Genomic DNA, 12178 nt, shown 5'->3' on the forward strand with positions numbered 1-12178 from the left:
CCTAATTTACTATTTCAGAATGATGACCAGTGATAACAATGTCCTTTTTATTGTGGTTTATTATGAATAAAGAAGACCATAAAAATGAGAAATTATAGCTGTATGAAGGATATAAAATTGTGAATATAGACAGAGATGTAATGTTGTAAGGCTCTTGTAACAGGCTATAGATTTGGACAGTGTGCTGCATCTATCAACTGCATTTTCAAAAGGAGCTTGAGTAAGTCCTCAGTACATTGATGAGGAGAAATAGTTTTTTGCAGTAAGCTTACATAACACATATTATTACACTAGCTGATGCGCTAATTTACAGTATGGTCATCATTAAATACTGGAATGCAGGTAAAATAAGGTATCTTACTTTTCTATTTGGTGAGAGGAAGTACTAAGTTCTCATACGTTGTCACTGTTGTTGAGTAGATACCCACAGCCTGACAGAAAATGTCTCATATATGTCCATTTATACACATATAAAAATCCTAATAGTTTAAACCAGGGGTGTCAAACAAATTTTGCCCAGGGGGCCGCATTTGGTCTACAACGAGGTCGAGGGGCCGTACTGAAAATTGGATATATTTCTTTGCTGTAAAAATTTTGCAAAAGACAGTCCACTATACATCGCTTTTTCCCCAAAAAAATCTGGCCCTCGTGGGCCGTGTGTTTGACACCCCTGGTTTAAATTATCACAAACTACACAAAAATCTACAAGGCCGATAAACAAATAAACATTTTGCAGTCTGTAACAAGAGATTACATTTCCCACAATCAATAGCTAAAGCATCAGCTAGGTTTGAGATATCAATAAAAACATATCTAAACTCAGATATAAACATTCATGAATTGTATTTGTAGTTTTCCCCATTATAACTACTCTATTTTCCATTGCACTGTGTAACAAAAGGCTACTGAGGATGAACGCATAGGTACGCTTTTTTGTGTTTTCCGTAGTAGTAACACTCCTCTTGGAAGTTGTTGGTCTCCACCACTTCCTTATAGTGGCTGACAGCATGCACCAAGCAGTTGGGGAGACTTCTGCTGAGGGCCTGAGCCACATCTATCATGTTCCCTTTCAGTTTCTGCCCCTCAATCTCTTGCTGGATCTGACCCTTGTTGATAGGCTTAGGCTGAACACTGAAAGAGATCACCACTTTGATGTTGTTCTTGGTCAACACATCAAAGTAATTAGCTCCTCCTCTACTTCCATGGTACTTCTTTCCAGCTAGCCAGTTGAAAAAGAAAATGCGCTCCTTGTCATTGAAGACCCTGATAGACCAGCTCACCCAGTCATATTTCTTAATAAGGGTGTCTAATAGGGATTTGGTGAAGTCAAGGTCAACACTTCCAGGTTTCTCCTGAAGCTGGTGTTCCATGTCCAGTTTGGCTTGATCAGCGAAGTTTTCAGTGCAATCGTCCACCGCTGCTTTCATGCGGTTCTCAACATCTTCCATACGCTCCTGCCACTTCTTCACCATCTCATCCCCCACAACCCCTTCCTTGAGGCTGGCGTAACCCATGACAGCAATAATGCCCACCACAAAGAGCTTCTTAAGCCTGGCACAGAATTCTTCTACCGCCCTTCTACTCCTTTGTTCTGTGGAAACCACTGTCTCCAGCATGGGGTCACCTGAGGTATTGTCCCCAGTAACAGCATTATAGAGGGCGTCCAGGTTCAAGTCTGCGTCCGTGTTCTCATAATGGCTGAGGAACTTCTCCATCTTCTTCTCTTTGAACTTGGGCTTGGCGTTGACAAAGTCCTGGAACTTTTCGTACTGGCTGAGCATTTGTGCCTCACGGTCAAAGTTCTGCTTATTCAAGGAGGTCCTCTGCAGCTCCAGGGCGATTTGGTCGATCTCAGCCTGGATGCCTTCCAGTTTCTGGTTGACCATGCTGAACTGCTCAGTCAGGTAGCGGGCGTCCTGCCCTTCCGGGTTGCTGAGGATCTCAGAGGAGGCTACGAACACGGCCTCCAGGACGGGATGGAGCTGGCCCACAGTGGCTGCCAGGACTGCGGAGGCCTGTCCCATGATCTCCACCCCCTTCTCGATCTTGCCCCTGTTCTGCACGAGCCATTCTGCCACACTGGTCATTTTGAGGGCTCTATCACAAACTAACAATGTCCAACTTGGTCTTCAAAGAATCTTTGACTATGTTGATGTCTGAAAGAGAAAGAGGAAAAAAACATAAAACTCTTGTAAAGGTTTGTTGAGGTGAAATAATGTTAAGGCAGCAACGTCAGACTTTGTGTATTTTTTTATTTCTAAGGATTAGCTAGCTATTAGTTTGAAGAAGTTTGTGTTGGAGATGACTCGATCATCATCGTATCCAGTGGTGTAAAGTACTTAAGTAAAAATACTTGAAAGTACTACTTAAGTCGTTTTTTGGGGTATCAAATCAAATCAAATGTTATTTGTCACATGCGCTGAATATAACAGGTGTAGACCTTACAGTGAAATGCAGATAGTCTGGGTAGCCATTTGATTAGATGTTCAGGAGTCTTATGGCTTGGGGGTAGAAGCTGTTTAGAAGGCTCTTGGACCTAGACTTGGCGCTCCGGTACCGCTTGCCGTGCGGTAGCAGAGAGAACAGTCTATGACTAGGGTGGCTGGAGTCTTTGACAATTTTTAGGGCCTTCCTCTGACACCGCCTGGTATAGAGGTCCTGGATGGCAGGAAGCTTGGCCCCAGTGATGTACTGGGCCGTACGCATTACCCTCTGTAGTGCCTTGTGGTCGGAGGCCGAGCAGTTGCCATACCAGGCAGCGATGCAACCAGTCAGGATGCTCTCGGACCCATGCCAAATCTTTTCAGTCTCGTTAGGGGGAATAGGTTTTGTCTTGGTGTGTTTGGACCATGTTAGTTTGTTGGTGATGTGGACACCAAGGAACTTGAAGCTCTCAACCTGCTCCACTACAGCCCCGTCGATTAGAATGGGGACGTGCTAGGTCCTCTTCTTTTTCCTGTAGTCCACAATCATCTCCTTTGTCTTGATCACGTTGAGGGAGAGGTTGTTGTCCTGGCACCACATGGCCAGGTCTCTGACCTCCTCCCTATAGGCTGTCTTGTCGTTGTCGGTGATCAGGCCTACCACTGTTGTGTCATCGGCAAACTTATCTGTACTTTACTTTACTATTTATATTTTTGACAACTTTTACTTTTATTTTACTACATTCCTAAAGAAAATAATGAACTTTTTACTCCATAATTTTCCCTGACACCCAAAAGTATTAGTTACATTTTGAATGCTTAACAGGACAGGAAAATTGTCAAATTCACGCCCTTATCAAGAGAACATCCCTGGTCACCCCTACTGCCTCTGATCTGGTGGACTCACTAAACACACATGCTTCATTTGTAAATGATGTCTGAGTGTTGGAGTGTGCCCCTGGCTATCTGTAAATTTTAAAAACAAGAAAATGGTGCCATCTGGCTTGCTTAATATAAGGAATTAGAAATGATTTATACTTTTATTTTGATACTTAAGTATATTTTAACAATTACATTTACTTTTGATACTTAAGTATATTTAAAACCAAACATTTTTAGACTTTTACTCAAGTAGTATTTTACTGGGTGACTCACTTTTGCTTGAGTCATTTTCTATTAAGGTATCTTTACTTTTACTCAAGTATGACAATTGGGTACTTTTTCCACCACTGATCGTATCTAACACAGAAAACACCAACAGCATCTAACACAGATTACATCAGAGAGTTGGAGTGAAATAGAACAAGCTACTCTCAGCAATGAAACAAATGGAGAACATGTTGGGACATGCAAGAGTCTAGTTTCATGCCACACCCAGAGTCTCAGGTTTATGACAGGTTTATGGCAGGACTCGATCACAGCTTCAGTGGCACTGACTCACTTCAAACCATGCATTAAAATAAACATACTGAATGTTTTTGGCGATTCAGAGCAAACATCAAAAGCTGTGTGTGTACTCTCGCTTTATGACGTGTAGAGTTGCGCAACACTGCAGTGCTGGCTTTTTGGAGTTGAATTCACAAGCCTAACAATAGCCAGGACCCAAAGCAAACACAGATGTCCACAACCTGGGAAAAAGGGGATTTACTTTGTGAACATATGATTTTCAATGTAAAATACACACGAGAGATGAACTCACACATATCTAATTCCCCTGAGACAATATCCACTACAGAAAAAAGGCACACCCAGATCTAAGGGGAAAAAAACACCATTGCACTTGTTCTGTAATTAAAAACACACTTTTCTCCCACACACTAAAATGTCAGTTAATTGAAATGCAATTGGGTCATTGAATTCACAGCAACTCCATGTACAATGTAGCATCAGTCATTTTAATTTGAATGAAAAACACAAAATACAGATTCATATCTACACCCATAGACCATGGGCTTACCAGTAATTGCTGCATGGCAAGATGAATGGTGTCATTTTACATGCTTTCCCAAGGACTACCACTGTACTAATTAGGTTAGTCCTATTAAATAAGCTAACACCACCAGTTATTGCTATCCCATTTTTAAGTTACACAATGTCAAAAAAATTGTGTTAAGAGTACATTACATAATTGGAATTTTGAAGTATTTTGTAGAATTCACTTGTGACTCATCACCACATTGAACTGAAGAATAGTGAATAGTGAAGGAAAATACTTACTGAGAAATTGTCCTAGTTTAGGATATGTCAAGGCTTCACTTGTAAAACAAAAATAGTTGACTGTGAGAATGGTAATCCAAGGGTACAATTAAGAGGAAGAAACCAGCCTATAGAGCTCTTATGGAGACCACATCCTTGAGTCATGAGACACCAACAAGACCACATCCGTTAACAATGCTATCCCAACATCTCAAATTGCACTTGAATTTCACCTGTTTGTCTTGTCAGTGCACAAAAAAAGTGGATATTTCAAAACCAGTTCCTCATTTTTTCATATACAGTAGGTCTCAGAGGTACCCTATACTTCTCAAACCAGATCAGTTTGTCAAAGAATAGAAAATCTGGGTAAACAAAACTTGACACCCTTTCTGGTAATTCAAACTGCCCAGAGAGATAGACAGAATGGAGCAAGATAAAGAAAAGAGGAAGAAACTCACCTCTAAAATATACAGGGGGGTGCAGTCCAGTTATCCAACAGTCCAGCTGTGCCTCTGAACACCAGCCTCCTAGTGTTGGGATGTATATGTATTCTCTCTCTCTCTCCTCTCTCTCTCCCTGTCTCTCTCTCGTCACTCCCCCTTTGGAACTCCTCCATCCCCTCTCTGCATTCCAACGGGAACCCACTCCGAGGGATGAGGGGCAGGCACTGAGACAGATAACATCCTGTAAACACTGCCTATGCAAGGACACTACACTGCCATTCACACAGGGTCTGAAGGATTGTGTGTGTGTGTGTGTGTGTGTCCAATCGTGCAAGAGAGCAGAAATAGGGAAAGCCAAGCAGCCCTTTGCCACAAACAAAAACCTGCTTGTTGTGTCTCCACTGAGGTTGCTATGGCCTCTTTCTATGGCCTCTATGCGTCTTGCCTCTTTTAACAGTGTGCCTGCTTGAAAAGACAATTCATATTTTTAAATGAGGCCACTGAGTTCTGTAAAGTAAGCAAGATTCTTTTTACAGATAAGCAATTGCAGTTCCCTAAACAGAGGCAGTTGTTGTGTATTATCAAAATAGCACACGTAAGGGACATCAGAGCTAAAATGTGTGACATTTTGAACTCTTTTAACCTTGTAAGTGTATTATCATTGAAGGCAAGCTATTGGACATTTGGATTGAGGCGTAGTAATGGAGTAGAAATACACCCTGGAGCTGCAGTGCTCTCAGAGTCACTCCATCACAGTGCTGAGCAGAGCAGTGAAAGGACCTCTGTGTATCTTTATCCACACCATGGGAGACAGAGCTCACCCACTGTCTTTGTGCTTCAGCTCTGACCGTGACACACACTGCCTGATATGACCAATCAGTCCAGTTAACACTGAAGAGAAGAAAGAGAAGGAGATAGAGGAAGAGGAGATAGAGGAAGAGGAGGAGGGGATATCCGTAGTGAAGTCAGGACGGTCAGTCATATTGAGGAGGAGTTGACGAGGCCGCCTGGTACCCCCCAGTGTTTTTTGGGTCTCCCTGTATCGTCCCGCTGTCAGATGTCGCACTATGCTAACTCATTACCATCGGAAAGGGGAGGATATGTTTTGCAGTGTGATGAAGCAAAGCTTACTTCCTGAATCCTACTTCCCAAATATTACATAATTTGAGATGTCCCCTATCCTGTCAAAAAAATACAGTTCACTATCCAGTGTGTGAAAATCCTAAATCATTCATCCATTACCCATTTACCAGCAGGTTTTGTGGTTCATTTTTGAAGAAAATAGAACTGAAAACTACAGATTGGAAACTTCAGAAAGATTCCATCTCTCGTAAAATGTTATGAATGGAAAATAAGGCCTCATTAAAAAAAATATGGCCTTTGTAGGGGATTTAAGCACACAAGGTAGAACAATGGTAAAGTCATTAAGATAATGACATCCAGGTGAACAAGGTGTGCCAGACAGATCAGTGTATTTTTAGCTGATGTTTTGTCTGGTTTTACTCAGCTCATAGCCATATCAACTAAACATTCCTGTTCAACAACTTTAATGTTAATAAACGGGTGGAATAAGCATTGTTTCTCTCATTACTTTATGTGCATAGTGAATCTCCAGACATTATGGCACACTTCAAACTTTGTCTTATCTTTGATGATCCTTGTACGCCGGTTTAGTCGATATAACTAAAAGCTCAACAGAATCTCATGATTGACGGTGAGGCACAGGTCCAAATGCTTTAGCTGCTATCCCTAATAATTCCAGACTTGATTGGGATGTACAGTATATTTCCTCAAATGAAAGGTTATCAAAAACGGTTGTGTCTTATCATGTTGAATGGCTGTTGAAATAGAAGATTACCTCAATGCTATTGACCACAATTTCTGACCTTGGCCTCTAGCTATAGTGTTTCCTCTTTGCCACAAGATGTCACTTTAGTTCACTGGAAAACCCCCCAGTGTCTCATCCAAGACATAATGCAACACTTTGCCAGAGGGTGGGTAAAATTGATGCAGGGCTGTGTTTGGGGAATAAATATACATATTTTTCCATAATGGGGATAGACATAATGTCTTTGGTCTATAATTTGTTACTGTTAAGAGAGGATTAAGCACCCGTCATTTCCGGATTTAAGCAACTCCCATGGGAAAACAAATGTGGGTTGGAATGACAGTTTACTAGAAAAAGGGTTGAGCAACAGAAATAAATTTGCTTCTCAGGCATAGTGGTTGCTATGAGATGTGAGATACAGCTGGAGGCTCCAAGATTGGGTCACAGCCAGATACTGTAGGTGCATCAACGTCATATGTCTGTATCATCAACATATGTGAGTGCTAATATGAGCATAAACTGTGATATCACAATATAATATAAATTCATGGCATGGTATAGTGAGAGCTGCTTAGTTATTAGGTCACTTATGTCATGTACAGGTGTGGTATCTTAATTTGATCACTCTGTTGTCGCTGAGAATATCCTGCGCCGCATTCAAATGAGCCTCGTGAATAACATAAATTCACTGAAAACGTGCAGTTTTCCTTCTCTCTCGCTCGATCAAATGCTAATGCACCAGTCAGAATAAATGTCCTACTACTGTAGATCCTACGACTGCAACAGTCAAATGTACAAACATTTAAAAGGAAATGCAGCCATACACATTAACAACCATCGTTTTTATATAGCTTAATAAGACAAGATTGATATTGGTCTCCACTACATACAAGTGTATCTGAAATGCAGCCGTAGGCCACACCTAAACTATAGCCTACTGTAGCATATCAAAACCAATTTCCCTTTAGAAATCATCACTTTTCTTTGAATAATGAAATCCTCCTGCTGCAGGATTATTTTATTCCTCAGACGGAACTGGTCAAATTAAGATCCTACACCCCAGTGGGCACAAACTGGTTGACTCAACGTTGTTTCAACGTAATTTGTCAAGGTATTGTGACATGGAAATTTCAACCACAGGATTATGTCATCATGGTAACCAATTTCCAACATAGACAAATATGTTGAATTTGTACCTTTGAAACAATGTCAGATCTTCAACGTTTCTGTATATCCACTATCAGAAAAAATAACTATAGGCTGGGCAGCACCTCCTACTGGAGAATTGATCTACGTACAGCTATTCATTTGGTCTCCCATCCAAGATTATAACTAAGCCCTGCTTATATTTGTCACTGACTACTACCAATGTGCTATCGTGAGAATGATTATTGAGAGATCTCTTAATAACTAAATAGATTCCCTGTTGCTATCAAAGTCATTCCAAAGGGTAGGTTTAACAGAGAAAATTAAATGTAACCATACTTTCTAAGTCATATATCATCAATATTTAGGCCTATATAGCATTTGCGATGTCATCAACAGTTATTGTTTCAATTCAACCCAGGGTTCACCTAAAAATAGACAATAGGCTACATACACTAGGAGTATACCAAACATTAGGAACACCTTCCTAATATTGAGAGGTGTATGGACATGATTAGCATGTACAGTATATTTCCTCAAATTAAAGGTTATCAGAAACGGTTGTGTCTTATCATGTTGAATGGCTGTTGAAATAGAAGATTACCTCAATGCTATTGACCACACTTGATCTTTTTAACCTTGGCCTCTATCTATAGTGTTTCCTCTTTGCCACAATATGTCACTTTAGTTCACTGGAAAGCCCCCCAGTGTCTCATCCAAGACATAATGCAACACTTTGCCAGAGGGGGGAGTAAAATTGATGCAGGGATGTGTTTGGGCAATAAATAGACACCTTTTTGTATAATACATGATGTCCTTGGTCTATAATGTGTTTGTCCTGAATATGGTTGGGTGAGGGCAAACTGGAAGAGACTTTCATGTCATGATGAGAGGTGTGTGGATTTCACACTACCCCCTAATTGACACAATAGTCTGGTTTGTGGATTATTGTTGCCACTAACTTCCCTGTTATTTCATTTGCAGGCAATTTAGAAAGATTATACAGTAATTTACTATGACTAAGCAGCCTATAGTAACAAAAAACTGGCCTTTGACAAACACATGAAAATAAAGTTATAGGTAATAACTGTTTGCTGTTTATATAAAAATAAACCATCCTTTATTCCACATGACCACGGTGTATTGTAGAGTTACTTGGAATGAGGGATTGTTATGCAAACAAAAAGTTGTTACTTTTAAGAGAGGATTTAGCACCCGTCATCCCGGATTTGAGCAACTCCCATGGGAAAACAAATGTGGGTTGGAATGACAGTCCACTAGAAAAAGGGTTGAGCAACAGAAATGAAAGTGCTTTTCAGGCATAGTGGTTGCTATGAGACGTGAGATACAGCTGGAGGCTCCAAGGTTGGGTCACAGCCAGATACTGTAGGTGCCTGTGTCATCAACATACAGTGCCTTCAGAAAGTATTCACACCCCTTGACGTTGTCCACATTTTGTTGTGTTACAGCCTGAATTTAAAATGGATTACATTTAGATTTGTTTGTCACTGGCCTACACACAATACCCCATAATGTCAAAGTGAAATGATGTTTTTAGAATTTTTTACAAATTAATATACAATGAAAAGCTGAAATGTCTTGAGCCAATAAATATTCAACCCCTCTGTTATGGCAAGCCTGTATAAGTTCAGGAGTAAAAATGAGCTTAACAAGTCACGTAATAACTTGCATGGACTCACTCTGTGTGCTATAGTGTTTAACATGATTTTTGAAAGACTACCTCATCTCTGTACCCCACAGATACAATTATCTGTAAGTCCCTCAGTCGAGCAGTGAATTCCCAACACAGATTCAACCATAAAGACCAGGGAGGGTTTCCAATGCCTCGCAAAGAAGGGCACCTATTGGTAGATGGTAAAAAAAAGCAGCATTGAATATCCATTTGAGCGTGGTGACGTTATTAATTACACTCTGGATAGTGTATCAATACACCCAGTCATTACAAAGATACAGGCGTCCTTCCTAACTCAGTTGCCAGAGAGGAAGGAAACCACTCAGGGATTTCACCATGACGCCAATGGTGACTTTAAAACAGTTACAGAGTTTAATGGTTGTGTTTGGAGAAAACTGAGGATGGGTCAACAACATTGTAGTTACTCCACAATACTAACCCAACTGACAGAGTGAAAAGAAGAAAGCCTGTACAGAATAAAACATATTCCTATTGGCAACAAGGCACTAAAGTGATACAGCAAAAAATGTGCCAAAGCAATTAACTTTTTGCCCTGAATACAAATCCAATACAACACATCACTGAGTACCACTCCATATTTTCAATCATAGTGGTGGCTGCATCATGTTATGTGTATGCTTGTAATCGTTAAAGACTGGGGAGTTTTTCAGGATACAAAATTAAACAGAATGATGCTAAGCACAGGCAAAATCCTAGAGGAAAACCTGGTTCAGTCCGCTTTCCATCAGACACTGGGAGATGAATTCACCTTTCAGCAGGATAATAACTTAAAACACAAGGCCAAATCTACACTGGAGTTGCTTACCAAGAAGAGTGTGAATGTTCCTGAGTATCCAAGTTATAGTTTTGACTTAAAACTACTTGGAAATCTATGGCAAGACCTGAATCTGGTTGTCTAGCAATGATCAACAACCAATTTGACAGCGCTTGAATAATTTTTTAAAGAATAATGGGCAAATGTTGTACAATCCTGGTGTGGAAAGCTCTTAGAGACTTAACCAGAAAGACTCACAGCTGCAATCGCTGCCAAAGCTGCTTCTACAAAGTATTGAGTCAGGGGTGTGAATACCTATGTAAATGTGATATTTCTTTATTTCATTTCAATACGTATTTTGTGTAGATGGGTGAGATTTCTTAAAATATTTAATCGATTTTGAATTCAGGCTGTAACACAACACATTGTGGAATAAGTCAAGGGGTATGAATACTTTGTGAAGGCACTGATGTGAGTGCTAATATGAGCATAAACTGTGATATCTCAATGTAACAAAAAAAGTATAGGTTGAAGTTGAAATGTACTGCTCTGTGTTCAGCTGCAAGGATAGCTTCTCACTGTCCTCTGTCCTGCAGATGTTTCCAGGTCACAGAACATGTAACATGATGACAGACGACTTTGATTCAGAAGATTCAGTTCCACTTGGTTGATTTAAGGCTTCCCATGGTGAATGAGGGAGGTCCTACAGGAAATGAAATGAAAGTGACAAAAAAATGTGGACCACTATTTTGTGCCGATACTTCACTGTACTACGCCTGAGCAATGGTGTTGAACAAACTGTACTCACAGTGACACAACATTATTAAAATAATCATAGGCTACAATAAATGAAAGTTTTGTGTGTTACAGAATACATTGCTTCTACTCTTTACATTGTTCAGTTTCAATATGTTGTGTGGACACATGGTAAACAATGCTGCTATGGCAATGAACTATTTAATAATGATTGACGTCACTAACAAATACCATTTCTCACTCTCCCTTGCCCTCTTTGTCATGTGTTGTTAATTACAGTAGGTTAATCATCCATAAATGCTGCTCTCTAACTGAACTTTGACCTATCTGAGTCATAACCCACTGGGCACACACTGGTTGAATCAACGTTGTTAACACGCCATTTCAATGGAATTACATTGGACCAATGTCGAATAGACGTTGAATTGACGTCTTTGCCCAGTGGGAAGCCACTGATCTGTTTGCACACAGTCGCTCTGGTGGTGAAAGACGCTAGTCTGTCTCTCCACCACAGAGACAGGCCCAGGCCATCAGTCACTCCCACAGATTGACACAAACTCAGGCTAGATCAGAGGAAACAGATAAAGGTTCAGAGGCTGGGATAGAGAGGCTTATTGATTGTAGACAAATTCACCTCAGAGGTCATCCTTGGCCTTACAAACGAAGCGAACCACCTTCAGATTTCATGCAAAATTAAAATTAAATTACTCTGACTGTGGTGAATCTTGTTTAAGCATGTGTTTTAACCCCCCAATTTCAGGATTGCCTTTTACTGTAAGTTTCAGCAGAGTGGCTTATACATTAAAATGTATCTGATACACGCAGGTAGGAGCAATGTTAGAAAATGTGGACAACAGCTGCATTCCAATAATCTGTTTCATTGTAACCAGATTATACTGTCTATTGTGTCTCAAATCA

The 12178-nt window shown here is 40.4% G+C and overlaps 1 protein-coding gene across 2 annotated transcripts; it reads right to left on the minus strand.

Moving 5' to 3' along the window:
- Positions 1-41: 41 nt before the first annotated feature.
- LOC123487096 lies at positions 42-5176 on the minus strand. Of its 2 annotated transcripts, none has more exons than XM_045218237.1 (2): positions 5078-5176; positions 42-2156 (listed from the first exon to the last, which is right to left on the minus strand). In XM_045218237.1, the coding sequence occupies exon 2, from the start codon at positions 2085-2087 to the stop codon at positions 903-905; it is 1185 nt and encodes a 394-aa protein (XP_045074172.1). In that variant the 5' UTR covers positions 2088-2156; positions 5078-5176; the 3' UTR covers positions 42-902. The 2 variants fall into 2 exon arrangements, with proteins under 2 accessions (XP_045074172.1, XP_045074173.1); XM_045218238.1 differs by lacking the exon at positions 5078-5176 and adding an exon at positions 4641-4819.
- Positions 5177-12178: the final 7002 nt, after the last annotated feature.

This window comes from Coregonus clupeaformis, unplaced genomic scaffold (genome assembly GCF_020615455.1).
Source record: "Coregonus clupeaformis isolate EN_2021a unplaced genomic scaffold, ASM2061545v1 scaf1450, whole genome shotgun sequence".
In the NCBI taxonomy this organism is placed as follows: domain Eukaryota; kingdom Metazoa; phylum Chordata; class Actinopteri; order Salmoniformes; family Salmonidae; genus Coregonus; species Coregonus clupeaformis.

Coding starts and splice junctions, on each gene's coding strand:
- LOC123487096 (XM_045218237.1), bottom strand. CDS start 2,087: ATGACCAGTGTGGCAGAATGGCTCGTGCAGAACAGGGGCAAGATCGAG.